Below are 24,239 nucleotides of genomic sequence, written 5' to 3' on the forward strand. Positions count from 1 at the left end.
ATCAGATGCAATCCAAGTCAGGAGGAGGAAATTAGGCAGCCCTCCCAACACCTTTCGCTTAAACACACAAAGCCGCCTGGAACTCTCTGTTTACATTTTTATACTGCCGGGCAGCGTCTTAGTAATAAAAATAAACTTAACTGTGTGGGGAGAGCACCGCAGGCTGCCAACACCACCACTAAGCTCTGAAGATTTGGAGTTTTAATTGACAACCAAAGCAATACCATTTAGGACTGTCCCGTGGCATTCGCTAGATACCCAAACTCTCCTCTCTTTCCAAACATTTCTTCAAAGAGCGTGGCAATTTGGAAATTTTTTTTACGGGTTGTGGCAGAAACGAGTCCACCAACAGAAGTGTGAGTGATGGAGACAAATGTATATGCTGGAGGTGTTTTAATGGGGGAAGATCGAAGCTGATCAGGGAGAAGAAAGCAGAGAGAGGGGTTCTAGTGAGTTGTGTAGCAGATTCCGGCGACAACACCTGACATTTGACACTGGGCAGCTGGCAACCGAAAGCTGACAATTGGCCAGCGATGACTGGTGCCCATTGGTAGAGCCGAAGTCAGAGAGACCAATGAGAGGTGGATTAAGAGCCAATCACAGGCAGAAAGATAAGCATCATCCACACTATATATTTAAAACACTACAATGGCGCTTTAAACAGTCATGGCTTCCCCCAAAGAATTATGGGAGCTGCAATCCGTTGAGGGTGCTGAGAGTTGTTAGGAGATCTGCTATTCCTCTTAGGAAGCTACAGTTCCCAGAGTTCCCTGGGAAAAGGGCTTGATTGTTAAACTATGCTGAGAATTGTAGCTTTGTGAGGGAAATAAGGGGGTTCTTAGCAGCCCCAAGGAACTCCAGCTCCCAGAATTATTTGGAGGAAGCCATGAATGATTAAAATGGTATCATAGTGCTTCAAAGGTATGGTGTTAATATGGCCTTAGAGCCTGCTGCAGGCACAGCCAACCAATTCTATTTATTTATCTAACTAACTAACTTATTGCATTGATATCCCACCTGTCCTCCATGGAACTCAAGGTGGTGTAATAATAATAATAATAATAATAATAATAATAATATTTATATCCTGCCCTCCCCAGCCAAAGCCGGGCTCAGAGCGGCTAACAACAATAAAAGTAACACAGCATTCTAAAATCAATTCATTCTAAAATTAATTCAGAATCAAATTAATGGCCACCATTGGGCTAGAGTTCTGTGAGGATTGCCAAAGGAGGGAGTCAGGCTGTGCCCTGGCCAAAGGCCTGGTGGAACAGCTCCGTCTTGCAGGCCCCGTGGAAAGATGTCAAGTCCCACAGGGCCCTAGTCTCTTGTGACAGAGCGTTCCACCAGATCGGGGCCACAGCCGAAAAAGCCCTGGCTCTGGTTGAGGTCAGCCTAACCTCCCTGTGGCCCGGGACCTCCAAGATGTTTTTGTTTGAAGACTGTAAGGTCCTCTGTGGGACATACCAGGAGAGGCGGTCCCGTAGGTATGAGGGTTAGTGTTACGGGTTAGTCCCGTAGTGTAGACAGTTCTCCCCATTTCATTCCCACAACAAGCCTCTTAGATAGTTGAAACTGAGAGGACCACAGTCACACCCTGTGAGCTTCATGGCCAAGTGAGGGATTTGAAGCCTGGTTTCCCGAATCCTAGTCTGACACTCTAAGCACTCTAATTGTCAGGTCCACCCATGAGGCAAGGTGAGTGGACTGCCTCAGGTGGCAGTATACATAGGGACAAGAAATAAGATTCTGTTAGGAAGAATTTTTCGAGGGTAAGCGCTGTTTGATGGTGGAACGGTCCCCCTCGGAAGGTGGCGGACTCTCCTTGGCTGGAGGTTTTTAAACACAGGTTGGATGGCCATCTGTCAGGGATGCTTTAGCTGCAGTTCCTGCATTGCAGGGGGCATCCCTTCCAACTCTAATTAAACGCGCAAGAGCACATGGGCAGATGTGAGGAGATGGCCGATTGACTTCCGAGTACTTACATTTGAAAATTGGTGTCTAGGAAACATCTGTTCCTCAGCAGCCCGGCCCACAGCTGCACCCCGACGATCCCAAAGATGAAAAAGACAAAGAAGCACAACAGAAGGACGTTGCCTAACATAGGCAAAGTATCTAACAGCAGGGTGACGAGTATGCGCATACCTAGGGAGAGGGGGAGAGAAGGAAAAAGGGAGATGAAGGGAGGGCACGAAGCAGGCAGGCAGTGGTTGATAAAAATATTTGGCAGATCCTTCCAGGATCCGCTTGGTTCAGATGCACAGCTCCTGTGACCCACATTTTAAAGCACATTTAAAACACACACGTCTGCATTAGCGAGGGAAGTTCGTTGCAGCAGGACCAGGAAACACCTGCACTTCTTCAGCAGTCTGTCCCATCTTGGCCTCTTGGCCTCCTTCCTTCCACCAGCCTGCTTCTGCTTCTGCCTCTAATTCTGGACTGCTGTCTGCCACAGACTCTCCCAGCTCACTAAGCCCTGTTGCCTTCTTCAGCTTCCGATGCCTCCTCCTCCCTGTCTTCTCCTTCTGACCACTCATCATTGTCCCACCACCACTCCCTGGGCTCTGTGCCTTCTTCCTTTAGGTGTCTCCCCAGCTGGTTCCTCCCACTATTCCTCTGCGTCCAACCAGTCCATGACAGATGATGGGAACTGTAGTCCAAATACAACTTTCGGGTGGCACAACCTTGGCTGCCCTTGGATTAGGACTAAATTCGTTTGTTGACATCTTTCCCCCTGCCACCTTTTGGGCGATACAACTGGCCGCCTTTGTCAAGGGTACAACTCAACCCATGGCGAAGATGGGAGGGAAGCAAGCCCCTCCTGGGAGAAGCAGAGCAGGGTGGCAAAGTAATTTAGATGAGAACCGGCCAGGAGAGAGAGAGAGAGAGACAGCGAGTGAATGTTAAGGCTTTGCCTGCGAATTGGGGGATCAGAAGGGATTACCTGGATGGCTGATGCTATCTGGGATTCATTATACCCTTGCAGTCCGCAACCCCGATCGCTGCCGAGATGCTGTTGGCACCGGAATGACCTGCTGTTGTTTTCAGCAGTGGAACTAAGCCCCGCGTCAAAGGGGACTGCGAGCAGCCGTTGTGAAAAAGCAAACGAATGAACAGCGGCAATTCTAAGCCAGCTTTTGTGTTTTTGTTGCAGGGGGTCTTAGCTAATCCGGTAGCTAACACCTCAATACCTCCCAAGCCAAGAGCAGAGAGGTTCAGGGATGAATGTAGTCCCCTCTCTGGTCCTCAGCCCTCTTCCCCAGCCACCCCACCACCCCTGGCCATAAAAAACATAAGCAGAGTGTTCCCATCTTGTCCAGCATCTTTTTCTTGCACTGGCCACCCAGATACTCCGTGGTAAAACCTGCAAGCAGAGACCTGAGCCCAAGAGCAACTCTCCCCTTGTGTAAACAGCTGTTGGGAGGTCAGGCGAGTGCCGTCGTCGCACCATGTTACCTGGTGCTGCTAAGGAGTAAGCCATCTACCGTATTTTTCGCTCTATAAGACGTACTTTTCCCCTCCTAAAAAGTAAGGGGAAATGTGTGTGTGTCTTATGGAGCGAATGCAGGCTCCATGGCTTCAGCAAAAGCAACCTGAGGCCAGGAGAGCAAGAGGGGTCGGTGCGCACCAACCCCTCTTGCTCTCCTGACTTCGCTTCGCTGGAGAGGCGCTGGGCAGAGAGGGAGAGAATATTTTTTTTCTTGTTCTCCCCCTCTAAAACTAGGTGCGTCTTATGGTCGGGTGTGTCTTATGGAGCGAAAAATACGGTAAATGTTTGGTGCAGATGCAGCCTTATAAAGGTCATCCAAAGGAGGGAAGAAAAGTTTTGGTGACCGCAGCACTTTATGGAAAATGACTTTTCTTTGGGTGGGAGCATTCTTACCCTCTGGTGCCAATCAATGTGCCTGGTGAATCTGCTGGTGGCAATAAAGACTTTGCAGGGATGTTTCACCCTGCTAAAAGGCTTCTCTTTGCAAAGTGGCGTCCTCCTGAGAGCTCTGCCCTACCGAGCTTTTTGCTGGCTTCAATTCCTCCCCCGTGCCCATTAGTGGCCCAATTTGGAGACAGTGGGCCATTTTGGCTCGGCTGCAATCGCTCAACAAGCCTCCTGTTCTTTCTTCTGCTGAGCAATCCTCACTTTGCCTCCTTTGTCATTGTCAATTACTCCTTAAAAAAAGCCCCTCTTTTCTTCAGTGTGAGACCTCATCAAAAGGAAGAAAGGAAAACTAAAGAGCATAAGAACTCAAGATGAGCCGTGCTGGATCAGGCCAGTGGCTCATCTTGGCCAGCATCCTGTTCTCACAGTGGCCAACCAGATGCCTGTGGAAAACCTGCAGGCAGGACATGACTGCAACAGCCTTCTCGTCTCCTGCCTTCTCCAGCAACTGGTGTTCAGAGGCACTACTGCCTTTGAAAAGTGGAGGGAGAACCCACCCACCATGGCTAGGACCCTTTGTTAGCCTTGTCCTCCATGCATTTGTCCAATATTCCTTCTAAAGCCGCCTGAATTTGGGGCAATCACCGCCCAAGGTTCCCCACATGAGATTCAAAGAAAGGAAATAACCCAATGGCGGATCAGTCTAGTCTCTTCTTGGTTGACCCTCAGTTTAAGGTATTTTCAGGTGCCTTGAGATCTGCTCTGTGTAGAGCACCTCCTTCGCAAGCAGAAGGTGCACAGTTAAATCTGAACACCTGAGATGCACAAAGAAGGACCCAGGTATAATCCCTGGCATTTCCAGGTGGGGGTGGGAGAGACTCCTCTCTGAAATTCTGGAGAGCTGCTACTGGTCAGTATTGACAATACTGAGATAGTTGGACAATGGCCCAACTCTGTATAAGGCAACTTCTTATGTTCCACATGGGGAAAATATGATTAGGAAGTATTAGGCTGAAAAAAGCACTATATTTTGCCAGGTTCATATCTGTCTGTCTATCTATCTATCTATCTATCTATCTATCTATCTATCATCTATCATCTATCTATCTATCTATCATCTATATCTATCATCTATCTATCTATCTATCTATCTATCTATCTATCATCTATCATCTGTCTATCTATCTATCTATCTTTTTTTAAAAATGATATTTATTGGAAAGGTTTTTTTAAAAAAGTTACAAAAGAAAACAAGGTAGAAAAAGAGAAAAACAAGCCACTTCCAACAATACAAATACAAATTCAAAATAAGGAGGAAAAAAAACCCAAAAATACACCACAAACATTTAAAAAGATTTAAAAACAAATCCATTATTCTCAACTCCTCAACTGTCATTACCTTCTTTCTTTGACCTCCTCCTCCTCCCTTTTTTTGTGTCCTGGTTGTTAATTGTCACAGCAAATCCTTTCCATATTTCATAATATTCTGTCATTGCATTACCTTAAACTATTTTAATCTTATCTTACTATAAAAAACCTTGAAACTTAAAACTTAAATCTTATTTTTACCAACTTCTCATAACCATAATATTCTTACATAATTCTTTAAACATTTTTACTAAAGCCAAGTCATTTCATTCCAACATTTTTCTAACATTCATCAGTTTTATAAAACAGTCCTAGTACTGAAAAAAAGAGATAAAAACAAATCCAATCTTCATCCAGCGTCCCTTCCTCCTGGTCCCGGGTTTTGTCAGTCCTTATTATCCCATCGATCTAGCGCATTAACCTGGTAACCTTATATCCGAGGCCCTTAAGTCTCTTCCATGTCCCTTCCGCAGCTCTTCTTCATATTTGTAACTGTATTTTCCCTTGTCTCCTGCTCGTTTCACTCGTGGGAACTCCAGCTTAGCAATATTTTTGACCCTTCTCAACAGATTAGCCCCTTTTCCATAATCGACACTAAATTCCATGTGGTATTTAAAAACATGTTTCAAAATCCCTCCAAAATTGAGAGCCCCCACAATCCCAAACATCTCACGGCCCACTGCCAGACTTGAAAAGTCCAAACATCCCTGCATAGGGGGGGTCTATCCAACCCCCCATTTCCAAACCAAACCAAACTTTTTCTTTCCAAATCTGGCTTTTTCCAAGTTCATTTGTCAAATCCGAAAGCTCATATTCCTGTTGGGCCTGTTATATCTATCTATCTATCTATCTATCTATCTATCTATCTATCTATCTATCATCTATCTATATCTATCTATTATCTATCATCTATCTATCTATCTATCTATCTATCTATCTATCTATCATCTATCTATCATCTATCTATCATCTATCTATCATCTCTATCATCTCTCTCTCTCATGTATCTAACTCATCTATCTTTCTATCTAATCCAGAATGCGGCAGCTAGACTGGTGACTGGGAGCGGCTGCCGAGACCATATAACACCTGTCTTGAAAGACCTACACTGGCTTCCAGTACATTTCCGAGCACAATTCAAAGTGTTGGTGCTGACCTTTAAAGCCCTAAATGGCCTCGGTCCAGTATACCTGAAGGAGCGTCTCCACGTCCATCGTTCTGCCCGGACACTGAGGTCCAGCACCGAGGGCCTTCTGGCGGTTCCCTCACTGCGAGAAGCAAAGCTACAGGGAACCAGGCAGAGGGCCTTCTCGGTAGTGGCACCTGCCCTGTGGAACGCCATCCCACCAGATGTCAAAGAGGAGAAAAACTACCAAACTTTTAGAAGACATCTGAAGGCAGCCCTGTTTAGGGAAGCTTTTAATGTTTAATAGGTTACTGTATTTTAGTGTTCTGTTGGAAGCCGCCCAGAGTGGCTGGGGAAACCCAGCCAGATGGGCGGGGTATAAATTATTATTATTATTATTATTATTATTATTATTATTATTATTAATCTATCTATCATCTCTCTCTCCCTTATCTATCATCAATCTCATCTATCTCATCTATCTATCTATCATCTCTCTCTCTCTCTCTCTCTCTCTCTCTCTCTCTCTCTCTATTGTCATCTATCTCATCTATCTATTATCTATATCTATCTACAGTGGTGCCTCGCAAGACGAAATAAATCCGTTCCGCGAGTCTCTTCGTCTTGTGGTTTTTTCGTCTTGCGAAGCACGGCTATTAGCGGCTTAGCGGCTTAGCGGCTATTAGCGGCTTAGTGGCTACTAACGGCTTAGCGGCTTAGCGGCTATTAACGGCTTAGTGGCTTAGCGGCTTTAAGAAAAAGGAAACAAACTCGCAAGAACTCGCAAGACGTTTCTTCTTGCGAGGCAAGCCCATAGGGAAATTCGTCTTGCGGAACGACTCAAAAAATGGAAAACTCTTTCGTCTTGCGCGTTTTTCGTCTTGCGAGGCATTCGTCTTGCGAGCCACCACTGTATCTATCTATCTATCATCTATCTATCTATCTATCATCTATCTATCTATCTATCATCTATCTATCTATCTATCTATCTATCTATCTATCTATCTATCTATCACCTAGCTACCATCTATCTATCTATCTCTCTGAAGTGGGTTTTGAGCAGTCAATGAAACTAAGAGTGGGAAAAAAGAGTAAAGCTAGAGGAAACTTCTCTTCCTTACCCTTAGAAAAACTAAGCGCCCTGCCAAACACACAAATTGTAGGGATTCTTCACCCAGCTGTTTCCAAGAACAGTTCTGAGTGGAGACAATGCCTCTGCTGCAAGGACATTTTTCTTTTTTAGCAGTCAGTCTCTGCAGCAAATTTATTGCTGTCAGCCTCCACCAACTAATACAATCAGGTGCACCCAGTGGGGGATCCAGGTGGGCAGATCAAAGCACTTATCCTTGACCGAGCTCTGTTTGGGATTCTCAGTGGCCCCCCTGTCCTTTGGCACCAGAATTTAAGATGCTCTACGACGAGACTGCAGTGAAAAGGCTGCCTTTGCTAGAAACCAACTGTAACACACCCCACTTGATTACTTTAAAAATCAAAACCTCTATGCAGTATACAGTGGCACCTTGATTCTCAAATGCCTTGGTACTCAAACAACTTGGAACCGAAACACTGCAAACCCGGAAGTAAGTGTTCTGCTTTGCGAACTTTTTTTGGAAGCAGAATGTGCTCCGTTTTGAGTACTACACTGAGTTCTGTCTGGTTTTGCTATTTATTTTGCCTTTTTGTTTTTGGGGTTCTTTTCATTTTGTTTTTGTGACTGTGTGGAACCCAGTTCAGCTGCTGCAGGCATCCCCAGACTCGGCCCTCCAGATGTTTTGGAACCACAACTCCCATCATCCCTAGCACACAGGACCAGTGGTCAGGGATGATGGGAATTGTAGTCTCATAACATCTGGAGGGCCGAGTTTGGGGATGCCTGAGCTACTGATTGATTGATTGTGTGACTGCTGTACATTGTTTATTGCTTTCATTTTATGGATAAATGGTTTTGTTAGTTAATAAAATTCATGTTAAATTGCTGGATTAGGAGTTGTTTTTAAAAGTCTGGAACGGATTAATCCTTTTTGCATTACTTTCTATGGGAAAGCGTGCCTTGGTTTTGGAATGCTTTCGTTTTGGAACAGATTTCCAGAACGGATTAAGTTTGAGAACCAAGGTACCACTGTACATTAGATTTATTGGTGAAAAAAAAAGTTAAAATGGAATCCATAAAAGTGTTCAGAAGTATTTGTGCTGCAATCCCACTTATAATTTAAAATTTCCTTTGTATGCTGCTCTTTGTGGCTGCAGAAAAGGCCCCTACAATATGCAAATAGCTTTACTAAGGGGTGGAGTCACAGCAGAGTGAAGCCCTGACAACTTTTTAAAAGCTTCAAGTGACCCCAAGCCATTGCTGGGACAACATCTTCCCAGGTTCGCTAGAGTAGCCCTCTGGGAGCTGACCAGGGTGCTGAATTACCTCGCTTTGGACTGGAAGAGGCCCTTCAAAATATTTCCACTACCCGCACAGAGTCTAACCCTCAGCAGAACTGGGCACACTGGAATTAGCTTCCAGTCCCTATGTATTCTTCACCGTCAGAGCTTTACAGGTAGATGGCTACTACTGGGAGTCCCAGACAATTTAATACCTTTTTGAAACAAAGTGAAAAAGCAGGTAAAATCATTTCTTACGGGCACCTGATTATTTTTCTGCAATTACACAAGCTCTTGGCAGATGAAGGTTTCCACTAAAAAGCGATAAAAGAGCTCAGAGAAGATATTAGCATATCGGGAAAGGATCACTCGGCAGCGTGCCATCGCTACCAGGAAATGAATTCAACTGGTGGGCTTATCTTCCAAATTGGATTGAAGACAGGCACAGCTGAAGTGAATCACGGAAGGGGCTTAAGGCCCACTCAAATCTCCGAGAGCAGACAGACCCTGTTTGGTTTGCCTTTGCCGTTGATGCCCCCACCGCCGCGTCAACATTTCCCTGCAAACACAGAGGCTGAGCTGGCAATAGCCTTGGGAACGCAGGAATGCTGAAACTTCAGATATACAAACTCCAATGGTGTGGGTGAGTGCACACTGCTGTGCGCATGGCTACTGTAATGCACTCTATGTGGGGCTGCCCTTGAAGACTGTTCAGAAGTTGCAATGTCTGCAGAATGCAGACCCTGGTGGGCACAACTTACACCAGTTCTCTGAGGCCTGTGCTGGTGCTTCCAAGTCAAATTCAAGGTGCTTGCATTGACACACAAAGACTTGGGTAAGCCCTCATAGGGTTGCCATATGTCCTCTTTTCCCAGGACACGCCCTCCTTTTCACGGGTAGAGTCCATAGTTAAAAGTAGAAGTCGGCAAATGTGTCCTCTTCTTTTGTTTTTCAAAATATGGCAACCTTACATGATGTCCATTATATTCAATGGATCTACTCTGAGTAGGACTGACCTATAGCCTGGACTGCTCTAAGGCAGCTCTTCATGTTTTTAAGCTGCTTTTTAGTATTTTTAGTTTTTACTGGGGGCTGTCTCTCTCCCTCACTCCCCCTGCAGAAGAATAATACATAACAGCGAGAAACAAATATTAAGGTTGCTAAAAAAATTCCCCCAATGTTAACCCAGAGACAAATAGCTGAGGTGCATATTTATGACAACGCTCCCTTCCTAAAGCCATCACTCATCTTCAAAGAAAAGCCCCAACGGAGGAAATAAATAAAGGAAGCTGGAAGAAAGTACCCAGGTACCATTCAGGGCCAGCAAGCAGACTAGAATTGAATTATAGACTCGTAGAGCTGGAAGGGAGTCATCTAGTCCAACCCCCTCATAATGCAACAATTATTCTGCAGAGAGGTCTAAAAACCATCAAAAGTTTCCTACATGCGCTCACTCCCCCCTCTTATTAGCACAGACCAGCTTTGGCCAGCCTGGTGCCCTCCAAATATTGCTGGACTACAACTCCCAGTGAGAATGTCCAATGACCAGGAATGATGTGACTTGTAGTCCAGTGACACCTGGGGAGGGGGCACTGGGTTGGGGAAGGCTGGCACAAATCATCCACTCTTTAGCTGCTAGATTTATGAAGTCTCATCCCTATTGATTAAGACAGTATAGCAGCATTCCCCAAGCTGCTGCCCTCCAGGTGGCACTGGATTGCAACTCCCATCATCCCCAACCAGTGTGGTCAATGGTCAAGGATGACGGGTTTGAACTCCAGCATTTTCCGCAGAGCACCAAGTTGGAAGAAACACTACTATACCACAAAGCAGTTAGCTTGACACAGTTCAAATCCCTATTCTGTGATGAAGACCAGTGGGTGACTTTGAGGTCTGCCACTCTTGTCTCAACCTAACCCACCCTTGACGCAGAACTGACCTGCACCTCCATGGACAGCTGTGAGTCCAAAATGACTTCCAGGCTGCGCACCTGGTCCTTCAGGGGGATAGTTACCCCATTCAGGACCAGGGAGTCCTCCATACCCGCCTACCTCCTGTCCCTCAAGAGCAGTACTTCTGTCTTGTCAGGATTCAACCTCAATCTGGGGTAGACAACACTGTGCAACCTGGCTCACAATAAGGATTCAACCTCAATCTGTTAGCTGCCATCCATCCTCCAACCGCCTCCAGACACTCACGCAGGACCTTCACCGCCTTCACTGGTTCTGATATGAAAGAGAGGTAGAGCTGGGTATCATCTGCATACTGATGAACACCCAGCCCAAACTCCCTGATGATCTCTCCCAGTGGTTTCTTGTAGATGTTAAAAAGCATGGGGGAGAGGAGGTAACCCTGAGGCACCCTACAAGTGAGAGCCCAGGGGTCTGAACACTCATCCCCCCCACTTTCTGGACACGGCCCAGGAGGAAGGAGCGGTACCACTGTATAACAGTGCCCCCAGCTCCCAGTCCCTCTAGATGGTCCAGAAGGATGTAATGGTCGATGGTATCAAAGGCCACTCTCATACAATATCAGGGCAGTGTACAGCGATAGAAAAACATTTAAAGCAGTACAAAAGTAACATTAAAATGACTGCCCACTCAATGCAATTACCAATAATAATAATAATAATAATAATAATAATAATAATTTTATTTATACCCCACCCTCCCCAGCCAAGACCGGGCTCAGGGCGGCTAACACCTGATATAAAAACAAATTGATTGAAATACAACTTAAAAACAAGATTAAAATACAACATTAAAACATTAAAATACAGCCTCATTTCAATGGAAACTCAAATAAAAAACTTTTTGGGGGGATGAAAACGTCAAGTCTTCACCAAGGGTAACTATCCAGACTGGTCCTACATGGGCCAGAAAAAAGCCAGGGAAGTCCCCAAATAGGAATTCCTCCATCACAGGAGGAGAAAGGAAAAAAGAAGAGGGGAAGGGAATCAAATTGATTCCAAGTCGAAGGCCAGGCAGAACAACTCTGTCTTACAGGCCCCACAGAAAGAAATTAGATCCTGCAGGGCCCTGGTCTCATGAGACAGAGTGTTCCACCAGGCCGGAGCCAGTGTTGAAAAGGCCCTGGCTCTGGTTGAGGCTAATCTGGCTTCCTTAGGGCCCGGGACCTCTAGGGTGTTGCTATATATGGACCTTAAGCTCCTCCGTGGGCATACCGGGAGAGGCAGTCCTGTAGGTATGAGGGTCCCATAGGTACATTTTGCTTGCTTGTAAGGGGAGGATGTGACAGAGGTGTTTAAATAAGTCACAGGGTGCAGCAAATGGACAGGGAGATGGTTTCTCTCCCTCTCTCATAACACTGGGATTTGGGGACATCCAATTAAGCTGATTCCTGCATTGCTGGGGATGGGACTAGGTGATTCTTGAAATCCCTTCCAACTCTATGAACGCCTGAAGATTCAGGACAGACAAAAGACACTGAGTGTAGTTGGGCTATGGAACTCCCTGCCACAGGAGGCAGCAACGTCCACCAAAATCGGAAGTCTTTAAAAGATTTGGGGAATTCATGGCAGAGAGGGCTATCAAGGGTTGCTAGCCCAAATAGCTATGTTTTGCCTCCACTTTGGGAAGCAGCCTGCCTTTATAGACCAGTTTATGGGAATCACAAGGTTGCGAGAGCACTGCTGTTGTGCTCAGTTCCTGCATGTGGGCGTCACCACTGTGAGAACAGGAATACTGGATCTTATGGGCCACTGGCCTCACCCAGCAGGGCTCTGCTTGCATTCTTAATTTTTGTTTTGCCTTCAGCCAAGTGGTCAAGGAACAAGGGAAAAGAGAGACCCAGTTAGAAGACTTGGATCCTGATGTTAATTTTCTTCATCTCATTGGAGAGCAGGGGGGAAAGCGAAGCAAATGGCGCAATGGACTTACTTGGCACCCTGTTAATGGCTCGTAAAGGCCTGAGTACACGGACAGTACGGATGGCAGATAAGCTGACGTTGTGTCCATCCAAGGAATATTCCATCATGCTGGAGAGAAAGAGAGAGACACACACAGAGAAGATATACAGGTGAGAATGAAGTTCTCAAACATCCTCTAAACCAGCCTTTCTCAACATGTGGGTCCCCAGATGTTGTTGAACTACAACTCCCATCACCCCTAGCTAGCAAGGCCAGAGCTCAGGGACGATGGGAGTTGTAGTCCACCAACAACTGGGGACCCACAGGTCGAGAACCACTGCAAAAATGGATGCTTCCTTGTAACAGAAGAAGTTCTATTGGACACAATGGGCACTTAATTCTAAGTAAGCACCCACCTCCACATAAACGCTTGGCTACATTCAATAAAATATCATTAATGAAAATTAGATGAAAAACAAAACACAACTTGAGCCTCTTGGTGTCAAGGGGAAACTGACAATTAGATTAGTAATGTAGATTAGCCCATGTAGTTCCATTCACTTGGCTGTGAGTCCTGGAAGATCTACTCTCTGCCCTGCAAGCCTTTTCCCATCTGGTTTGGGAGGGCGGAGCCCGGACTGACTCCAGCTACAAAAGCTGAGGCTGCTGAACAGACTCTTGGGCTGGGGGATTGAGGGTTTTTTGGGGGGAGAGGTGTTGTTGCTGTTGGTGTTGTTAATTTTTGTCCCTTTATTTTAGATCTTATGATGATTTATGTGGAAATAGTTTAATTTGTCAATTGAAAGCTCAGAGGATGATGCCATACGGTAACTCCTCTGATGAAGCATTTCAGTTACGGCACCTGGGGGAGGCTGCAGAAATGTTTCATGGAAAGAAAAACACACTCACATCACCCTCAATCACCTTTCAAGCATGGTGCAGTGGTTAGTGTGTTGGAGTAGGTCCCAGGAGACCAGGGTTCAAATTTCCCACTTGGCCATGAGGTTCACTGGATGTGACCTTTTGGACCAGTCACTGCCTCTCCTGGCTTAACCAATGAGGTGGTTGTGAGGATAAAATGGGGAAGAGAAGAACCATAGATGTCCTTAGGATCAGAATATGGCCTGAGGAAAAAAATGCATTCATCAGTAGCAATTTCTGTCCATTTTCTAGCAGTGGGGATATATACCAAAGAAAGCATTCTCTGGAATGGAATCACAGGTCTTGTGGGGTGTTTTCCAGGGCTTTTTGGCTTCCATGCGATGGCGTAATATGCTTTCCGGATAATCCTGCCACATCTGCATTCAGCGTTTTGAAACCAAGTGCCTGGGATTTATTTTGCTGCTGCTACGCTGCAGAACACGAGAGAAACAACTGGAGCTGATTCAAGGGCCACCTAGCAAGGAAATATATATCGCAAACACTAATTTCCACCTGCCAGCTGGAGCGAACAGGCCAGGAGCCAAGAGCCAGGTGTGTGAACCGAGTCGGCTTTCCAGGAATAATACAAGCTATTGTCTAAAACCATTGTGCAAACATCGTAGGATCCTGAAGAGCTGCCTGGCGACAGTCCCAGTTTATTACAGCTTCCACCGTAAATGGATGCAGCTATTTATCTGTTTATCATCTTTTTATTTGGCCAGGCTGAGAGAGCCCTCTTATGCGGAAGTGTGGAGCCTCAGGATTGGGGGCCAAATTCAGCCATCTAGCCCTGGGGCTGCCAGAACCTCCAGGAATGACCTGAAGCCTCTAGGCTTGCCTGGTCCCCTCCATGTGACAGGATGTGTGTGTGCTTGAATCTCCAGGTGGGTGGGAATCCCTTAATAATAATATGCTGAATGATTACGATTATTATTGAGGAGACTGGGCATGCAGCTTGCAAGCTTCAGCTTCCCAAGAACTGGCTGCAAATTACTGCAAAACACTCTCGGGGATGGGGGTAGGGTCTGTCCTCCACCCAGCGTGCCAACTTGAAAAAATATATAGGGGGAGGACCCTTCCTCACATAGTCAATTACAAAATGTGGCATGCACACAACATTTGAATGGCAATGCCTATAATCTTTGGGCCCCCCAGCCCACTACAATATTTTACTGGGGGAACAAAGGGACCTCAGCACCTAGGAATTAGCTCTTTGCTTCTGCCGCTCTCCCAATTAACCTCCATCTCCAGGGCTCAGTGGTCTCAGGGAGCACAGACAACGCCTAATGCCATCCTGGGGTCTTGGGTTTGGGTTTTGAAATCTCTGGGTCTGTGATGCTCCTGGCCTGGCAATCCTACCTAGGCCTTTGCCTCTGGCTCTCTGGACCGTCCCCACCCCTAGCTAAACCCCATCTCCTCAGGCCCTATCCCTCACCAGCTCTGTGTTTTTGCTTGGCTGGAATGTGTTCCTGAACTCTGAGAATGTCTCTTGTTGGACCCAGAGCTGAGTGCGTAAGTAGAAACCAGCCCGCCGTACAAAGGTAATCACTTGTTCCTCTGCTCGCTTTGACTTCTGGCCCTGCACATCGTGGGAGTGTGGCCCCAACTGAAGGGAATGTGGTCCCCAAGCTGCAAAAAGTCTCCCCACTTCTTTTCTAGTGAGCATGGGTAATACCTATATAATGGATGCCCAATGAAGCTGAATATTGGAAGTTTTTAATGTTTGATGCTTTATTGTGTTTCTAATTTTTTTCTGGAAGCTGCCGAGAGTGGCTGGAGAAACTCAATCAGATGGGTGGCAAATAAAAAATTATTATTATTATTATTATTATTATTATACAAAGGACAGTGCTTCTTCACTCTGCACATAGTTAAACTATGGAACTCCCTCCCACAGGAGGCAGCAGTGACCACCAACTTAATGGCTTTAAAGAGGATTAGACAAATTCATGGAGGAGAGGGTTATTGATGGCTACTAGCCAAGAGGTCCGTGGTCTGCCTCTGCTGTTAAGAAGAAGAAGGGGAGTTTGGATTTGATATCCCGCTTTATCACTACCCTAAGGAGTCTCAAAGCGGCTAACAATCTCCTTTCCCTTCCTCCCCTACAACAAACAGTCTGTGAGGTGAGTGAGGCTGAGAGACTTCAGAGAAGTGTGACTGGCCCAAGGTCACCCAGTAGCTGCATGTGGAGGACCCGGTTCACCAGATTATGAGTCCACTGCTCTTAACCACTACGCTGCTCTTAACCACTAAGAGGCAGTAAGGCTTTTGAATATCCGTTGTTGGAAACCATAGTAAAGGTAAAGGGACCCCTGACCATTAGGTTTAGTCGTGGCCGACTCTGGGGTTGTGGCGCTCATCTCGCTTTATTGGCCAAGGGAGCCGGTGTACAGCTTCTGGGTCATGTGGCCAGCATGACTAAGCCACTTCTGGAGAACCAGAGCAGCACACAGAAACGCCATTTACCTTCCCGTCAGAGCGGTACCTATTTATCTACTTGCACTTTGATGTGCTTTCGAACTGCTAGGTTGGCAGGAGCAGGGACCAAACTCACCCCGTCGCGGGGATTCAAACCGCCAACCTTCTGATCGGCAAGCCCTAGGCTCTGTGGTTTAACCCACAGTGCCACCCGCGTCCCGGAAACCATAGTAGGGGAGAGCAATCTTCTGCTTGGATCTTGCTTGTGGGCTTTGCAGAGGGGCATATTGTTGACCATTGTGCTGGACCAGATGGGCCCTTGGCTTGACCCAGCAGGCTCTCCTTATGTTCTTACGGGAGGAAGGGCAGCATAGAGATTTAATTAAAAGCTGTCTAGAAAATGAAGGCTATGCAGATATGACCTTTGATACCAGGCTGGGCGAACACACTGCCTGCTTTTAGCCGTCCCGATGATCAAAGTCAGAGGAAGTTTATCTGATAAGGCTGCCTGTGTCTTACTTACGGGGGACACTTAGCTGTCTACTCCACACAGAGGTGCTGGGCAGAAAATATCCAGTTCCATCATTTCACGCCAGTTTGAGCCTCTGTTTGCATCAGAACTGCCCTGGTTACTGCAGCCTTTTGCCTGATACCACAAGCACTCTTCGCTCTATTAACTGACTCGAGGACACCGAAAGGGTAAAAGTGGCTCCTGCACATTCAACACTCACTTCCTTATCCCTCTGGGGACTAAAATAGCTCCATTATCAAGGGGGTGACTGACGTTTTAGAGGACAGGGTGGCGGGGGTGGCAGAGAGTAAAACTTAAGAAGGACAGGAAAAACATGCCAATCATTTCATCCCATAGTTGCCTGAGCTTTGTGGATGCTTAAAAACAAACAAACAAATAGACATTTTAATTTGGATGCTCAAACGTTTTAGATCTTTGAACCAGTGTGGTGCAGTGATTAAGAGAGTGCTTGACTCATTTTTAATATTTGCCACCCTTTCTCAGAAACTATAGGACTTAAAGCAGGGCGGATCCTCAAGAGCATAGGCAGTTGCCTTATACTCTGGCTGCCAATCATTCTCCAGGGTTTCAGAAAACAGCAGAGAATATAGCTGAGCATTGCATCAGCCGGAAGTACACAGAAACACCCGCAACAGAAGCAGCATCTTGCTACCCGGTTAAAGTAATTTCTGCTTAGGCCATGAGACAAGCAAGCAAAATTGATGGGCTTTTAAATCATGCCCCCCTCCTATAGATGCAAGTTTTACACCACTTTCCCTTCCAGCCCACAACACTGATTGATGAGCAATTTGTCTACTGACCCCGCAATTACGATAAAGAAGTCCAGGCGATTCCACGTGTCTCCTAGGTAACACTTCTGCCCAAAGATTCCCAGAGCTATCATTTTGATGACCATCTCCACAGCAAAGAAGGCAAAGATGAAATGATCAAACGCCTGGAGTGGAAAAGAAAGAGGGAAACAATAAGAAGCCGCTATTAGTCCCATAGTGCATCCCTGTCATTTAGTGTAGCAAATCGAGTGCTGGACTAGCATCTGGGAGAGACTGAGGTTCAAATCTTCCATTGGGAGCCAGTCAGAGTGTCACACAGACTGGCCTACTTCGCAGGGTTGCTGTGAGCATAAAATGGAAAGGGGGGGGGAGGAGAACTATGCATGCCACTACAAGTTCCTTTGAGGAAAGGTGCTATATAAATGTTAAAAAGGACCCCTGACCATTAGGTCAAGTCGTGGCTGACTCTGGGGTTGTGGCGCTCATCTCGCTTTATTGGCCGAGAGAGCCGGGATACAGCTTCCGGGTCATGTGGCCAGCATGACTAAGCCGCTTCTGGCAAACCAGAGCAGCGCACAGAAACGCCATTTACCTTCCTGCCGGAGCGGTACCTATTTATCTACTTGCACTTTGATGTGCTTTCGAACTGCTAGGTTGCCAGGAGCAGGGACCGAGCAACGGGAGCTCACCCCGTCGTGGGGATTCGAACCACCGACCTTCTGATCAGCAAGTCCTAGGCTCTATGGTTTAACCCACAGCGCCACCCACATCCCTACAAAAGAATAAGAGCCTTCATAAATCAGAAAGAAGATCCATCTAGGTTATAGCTGAGGAACCTCCATCCCGCTAGCCAGATTTCACCTGCCAAACCTCCCCATTGGCCCACAAAGCTATTTCCCCAAAGCTGCAGCCACCTGGCCTCATACCTGATGTCATCTGTGGCATCAGGTGTGCAGCAGGTAGAGCTGTACCTGCAAATGTTATCCGGGGAGCAGGGAGTTCCACCCCCCTTGGGTAGTATCTCCCCTGCCATATGCGGGGACGTCGCAAGGGGGTTTTAGGGGGTGCAGTCCACCCCAGGTGTCATTCCTGGAGGGGGTGACAAAATCCCCTTGGACGGATCAGTGTGGCAGCACTCACACCCCCAGTGGGTAGATTTTCACAATTGGTGTGATCGCCATTGCTAAAATCTGCCCCCTGATTGCGCAAATACGCCTAGCGATCAGCCTGCCACCCCCCAGCGGGCAGTGTTCGCATCCCTGCTGGGCAGTTTAATGAGATCGGCGGTTGGATTTTCACAATCAGCAAGCAGTGCTCGCACCCCAGGAATATTTGCACAATCAGTGGGCGGGTTACATGACCCGGAAGCTGTATTCCAGCTCCCTCGGCCAATAAAGCGAGATGAGTGCTGCAACCCCAGAGTAGTCTGTAACTGGACTTAACTATCAGGAGTACTTTACCTTTACCTTTTAGACCCCTGGATGGTTAAGTCCAGTTAAAGGCGACTGGGGTTGCGGCACTCATCTCCCTTTCAGGCCAAGGGAGCCGGTGTTTGTCCACAGACAGCTTTCCGGGTCATGTGGCCATGACTGGACCTAATGGTCAGGGGTCCCTTTACCTTTACCTTATTCTTTTGTGGGGGGTGGGAACTGAAAACCCAAGCCTTGTTAGAAGGCGATCCCATTAACACCCTCAACACAGTATTTTTTTTTACAAACCCATCCTCCTAAATCCCACAGCATCCATAAACGGAATAGAAGCAGATAAATAATGGCCGGCCTGCAGCCAAAAGCGAACTGGAGTCTAATGGGATTCTAATGGGATAGTCTTAATGGAACGGCTGGGTTAAACAGAAGAGGCTTCCTTGAGATGTATGGTTGTCTTATGAAATGTGTTTGCATAAAGCAGAACTCTGCAGAGCCAGGCCTGAAGGCAATTGCATTAACTACCAGAGAAAGCCCATAGCTATGAGGGCGCTTGCTCACCCCAATTGCTGCCAGGGTGTTTCTCCTCTGTGCTGAAAAGCTCCAACCAGGTCTTCCCTGGGGTCCCTGTCAACTGAATAATTGCCAGGATTCGGGAGGAATGGGAGTTAGCGGCTAAGATTCAGCCTGCAAGCTCCAGGGTGTCATTAGCTTGCAGGATAAGCAATGGAAGATGAGCTCAAGGCCCCAACACGCTCCGCGGAGGGTGGTTATGTGCCGTTGCATTATGAGCAAAGAGATGGCGGGTTTCTGCCAACAGCCTTGACACAAAGGCTGAATTTTATTAGGTCTCGGTAGGGGAAACAGGACCACCAACTTGTTCCATACCAGTCGGTGGGCAGACCTCGGTCACTACTGATGTGGTGGTACGAAATCATAGAGAAATGGGGTCTGCAGGAAATGTCATGGGCTTAAGGTTGTTACTTGTCCAAAACACATCTTGGAAGTGTCCAAAATCCTCCAGCAGACACAGAGATGAGTCTATCATCGGGTGGTGTTAAGAGGTGGCAGTGAGGTTTTGGCACACAGCTTTGCCCTGCACCTATAAGCTCACTATTACTACAATTAACAATTATATTTATTAGTTGCATTTTTGCACTTAAGTGTTGCAAAGCCACTTATGCAGCAAAAAACCAAAATAACAAAGGCATTCACATAAAAAAGCAGCAATTAATGGAGGCCAATATACTCATTCAAAAGGGACAAGATTTACCAAGTTTCATGGATGAGCGAATAAAGACCACTGACATAGCTAACTACCCATCCACCCCCGATTAAAAACCACATGTTTGGGTAAGTAAAAACATTTTGGCCTGGCACCCTCTTCCCAGGGAACTCTGGGAACCATAGCTCTGTGAGGCCTCCTAACAACTCTCAGCACCCGTAACCAGCTGCAACTTCCAGAATGCTTTGTGGGAAACCTCAGAGCTGCCTTTGTAGAACTCAGCTGGGAGGAGGATAGAGGCAAGGTTAGAATCAATTGGCTCTGCCTGTCATTGGCTCTAGCGCCACCTACTGTCAGTCTCCCTGCTTTCTGCCCTACCAGTTCCAGTGGGCACTGGGGGAAAGAGAGAGAGAGAGAGAGGGAGAGGGAGAGGGAGAGAGAGAGATGATATTTTCTTACCTCCAAAATGGTGCACCTCTCAGACTTGCATTTGTCATCTTGACAAGGCTGAAACATCCCGAGGGTGACACAGTTCAAGAGGATGACCAGCATGCTGACGTGCTCGAACCAGGTGGGCGCAAGGAGTTAAGGAAGGCAACTTGGGCTGCGTTATCAACAGGAAAGTGGTGGCAGGAAACAAAGGGAAGGGATGTGGGTGGCATTTGCATATCAAACAGCCCCTCTCCCAGCCTTAAGAAGAAGAACAACAACAAAAGAACCACAATCAACCATGCGGGGGATGGAGGAGAGATGATGCAGGAGGATTTGATGTTCCCAGGAGACAGGGGCTCCTGCAGAGATGAATAACCACCCCCAGACCTGACTGGGCATGAACTGAGATGTGAGCGACAGGCTTTGTTGCCATTGCATTTTTTTCTTTTCTTTATTAAATTGTTTCAACACATCACAACAACATGCCGATAAATAATGAAACATCCCACCCTAACCTAGGAGCTGGTGTTTAGGCAACAGATGCAAAATAACGACCAAATAACATAAGTTCTTATCCCAGTCTACTGTTCATATAGAAGGCGGTAAACGGTTTAAGTTAACCAAAAAGTTGTACAACGTGAGGAGAGTCCTCCATGTTCATCTTTAGCCCTGTGCATAATAAAATTGTGTCACTCAATTCCGAAGGAGTCTTCATGCTTCAGACGTTGTGCCAGTTTCATTATATTATATAATTACTCCACAAGCACCAGGCAAAGTGAGGTGATGTCTGCTGAGGGAGTTTTCCCTCTGTATGTTTGGTTGAATGTTTCCCTGCTATGTACTAGGCCGGAACTTTTTTTTAAAAAAAGAGAAAACCTCTCTGTTCCATTCTTTTCGAATTATACACTGCTTTTATTCAGTTTCCTCAGTAAAGTGTTGGACGCGGGTGGCGCTGTGGGTTAAACCACAGAGCCTAGGACTTGCCGATCAGAAGGTCGGCGGTTCGAATCCCCACAACGGGGTGAGCTCCCGTTGCTCGGTCCCTGCTCCTGCCAACCTAGCAGTTTGAAAGCACGTCAAAGTACAAGTAGATAAATACCTTCCGGCGGGAAGGTAAACGGCGTTTCCGTGCGCTGCTCTGGTTCGCCAGAAGCGGCTAAGTCATGCTGGCCACATGACCCGGAAGTTGTAAGCCGGCTCCCTCGGCCAATAAAGCGAGATGAGCGCCACAACCCCAGAGTCGGCCACGACTGGACCTAATGGTCAGGGGTCCCTTTACCTTTACCTTTACAGTAAAGTGTTACTAGAATTTATTTTCTCTCTGGACTCTGTCTATGTTACCTAAGTGACTTTGTTTACGGAGGGTGTTGTTTTGCTCTTTTCGAGTGGGTTGGGTAGGAAGCGAGTCGGAGGAAGGTGGCACAGCTGGTTCATCAGCCTTCGCATACCTTCCTTAATTTGATGATTGTGGGATGGAGTGGGAGGCTGGTAGAAGGTTTAACGATTTTGTGAATGAGCCACTTCCCCATTCTTCTGCTAATACAAAATGGGGAACAGCGGATAAAAACCAGCCTGTTTGCTAAGTGCTAGCAACAGCAGGATAGAAAATTAGGAAAAATGACTTAAAGAGGAATCCCCACAGGGCACATTGCATTAAATAATGCAAGAGTGCCGGTTAAGGGACATTTCTTCTTCTTCAAAGAATTCAGATGAATTAAATGCCATTTTCAATGGCAGGGGATGGAAAAAGGGGAAAAGGCAGCAGGATGGGTTCGTTCTGATAAAACCAATGACGTTTCAAGATCAGCTTCCGGTGAAATGTTTACAAGGAAACACATTTTTGCAGAAACACACCGCTTGCCACTCGAGAAATGCTTTATAAAAACCAGAGTTTTGCAGGGAAGACAGACCTCATAGGCAAGAGCAGGGCTAGGGAAACATTTTTCAGATCCAGGGCCACATTTCCTTCTAGACAACCTCCTGAGGGCCATAGACCAGTGGTGGTGGTGGGGGGCAGAGGGGAAAGTGGGTGTCTATAAGATCCTTTGGGATTCATTTGAATGAAAAGTGCCATGGAAATATAACAAATCTAATCTAATCAAATGCCGTCACCTGCGACAAATAATGATCATCATTAGCAAGGAATGAAAAAGGGAAGCTCTGGAAAGCTTGAAAAGAGCTGTGGCTCGCTCTCCCACTCAACCTCCTACCTGGCTGCAAGGAAAGTACTTCATTGTGGACTAGTAACTTGCTTCCGCTCACTTGCAACAAAAATAAATCTAAAACTTGACTGTGCAGTCATTCTGAAACGGGCCCCCAAATCCCATTTTTCCTTCTCCAAGGGTGCATTAGCTAAAAACCATTAACTTGAGCTCTTGAGCAAATGTATAACAGGAACACAGCTGTATAAACAAAGCTCTTTCCTTTATCAGTCCGTGATGCCTAATGAATGGCCTTGTCAGTTCCAAAGTGGAGCAGGGATGACACATCTGGGTCTTATCTTGCATCCTGACCACACTGACGCACAGACCTTGTCAGCCCCCCGGGAACGGCGCCAGGAGTGCTCTTAGAGTTGGTGACCTTCTTACCCCAAGATAAGGAGCACAGGAACAGGAACATCCTTTTATGGTCAAGAATACAGGAACAGGAACATCCTTTTATGGTCAAGAGTACAGGAACAGGAACATCCTTTTATGGTCATGGATGTCAACTTACGTGTATAAGCTGATGTGTCTGGATTCCTGGGGAAGGGGGTAGAGGGTGCCTGGAGGATATATATACTGTATGCAATTTCTCTTGCTTTTGTGCTTGCTGTGAACCGATTCACGCAGTGCCTTCTGCTATCCGGAGAGCAGAATAAACTCTTTCTCTGAACCAAACCTCGGTGTCATTTGACTCCTTCCTCTCTGTTCTGGGAGCAACGCTCACCCTACCAATCGGTAAAGTCTAATAAGGCTACAATCAGATGCCATCACCTGCAACAAATAATGATTGATCATCATCAGCAAGGAATGAAAAAGGGAAGCTCTGGAAAGCTTGAAAAGAGCTGTGGCTCGCTCTCCCACTCGACCTCCTCCATGGCTGCAAGGAAAGTACTTCATTGTGGACTAGTAACTTGCTTCCGCTCACTTGCAACAAAAATAAATTTAATGGAAAACACATTGGCGCAAGGCCGTGGCACAGGGCTCTTGTTTGATAAAAGACCAATCTATCTCACTTAAGAACATAAAGAGAGGCTGCTGGATCAGGCCAATGGCCCACCTGGTCCAGCATCACATTCTCACAGTGGCCAGCTAGATGCCTGTGGAAAACCAGGGAGCAGGATCTGAGCACAAGAGCAGGTACTCTGAAGCAAGCATACAGGAAGGCTGGTAGTACAATAGCTTTGTAAACAAGCATGTTGGTTTCCCTGCGAATGTCCTTATGGTATGCTTGTGAAACGTGGACCACTTATAAACACCATCTCCAACTACTCAGAAGATTCCACCAACGGCGTCCAGTCTTTTGTAATGATAAATACTTAGTTCCTGAGTCAGGTCACAGGCTCACCCTATTCAAACACAGACATACCCTTAAGACAGGATTTGTGAAAGAAAAGACAATGAGGAGGCTTTTCCATTTTCCTTTGACCTTGCAGAGAAAACACTTGGTCAGTTTGGGAATCAAAAATGGTTTCAGGTCGGTCTTCCTGTGCTGATCTATGTACTTGCTTGGTTGGTACATTTATCATATATCTAAGACCTTACAATTCTTATCACAGAAGCAAAGATCACCATTGTCAAAGCACTAACTTCGCTGGACTGGTCATGTTGTGTGGATGCCTGATTATCGGCTTCCAAAGCAACAACAACACAACAACAACAATTTATTATTTCTACTCAGCCCATCTGGCTGGGTTTCCCCAGCTA

General features: G+C 46.5%; 1 protein-coding gene across 1 annotated transcript in view; it reads right to left on the reverse strand.

The window, feature by feature from the left end:
- CACNA1H (calcium voltage-gated channel subunit alpha1 H) overlaps window positions 1–20,465 on the reverse strand; it is a 174,583-nt gene extending 154,118 nt beyond the window's left edge. The window contains exons 1-4 of the mRNA XM_080980107.1: window positions 20,359–20,465; window positions 17,281–17,414; window positions 12,641–12,738; window positions 1,986–2,145 (exon numbers count right to left, since the gene is read on the reverse strand). Of these exons, the coding sequence (XP_080836233.1) occupies window positions 1,986–2,145; window positions 12,641–12,738; window positions 17,281–17,414; window positions 20,359–20,451 (485 nt within the window). The 5' untranslated portion in view covers window positions 20,452–20,465. The remainder of the gene's footprint in view (window positions 1–1,985; window positions 2,146–12,640; window positions 12,739–17,280; window positions 17,415–20,358) is intronic.
- Between the last annotated feature and the right edge of the window lie 3,774 nt (window positions 20,466–24,239).

Source organism: Podarcis pityusensis (assembly GCF_964106645.2).
Source record: "Podarcis pityusensis genome assembly, chromosome: 14".
Classification (NCBI taxonomy): Eukaryota; Metazoa; Chordata; class Lepidosauria; order Squamata; family Lacertidae; genus Podarcis; species Podarcis pityusensis.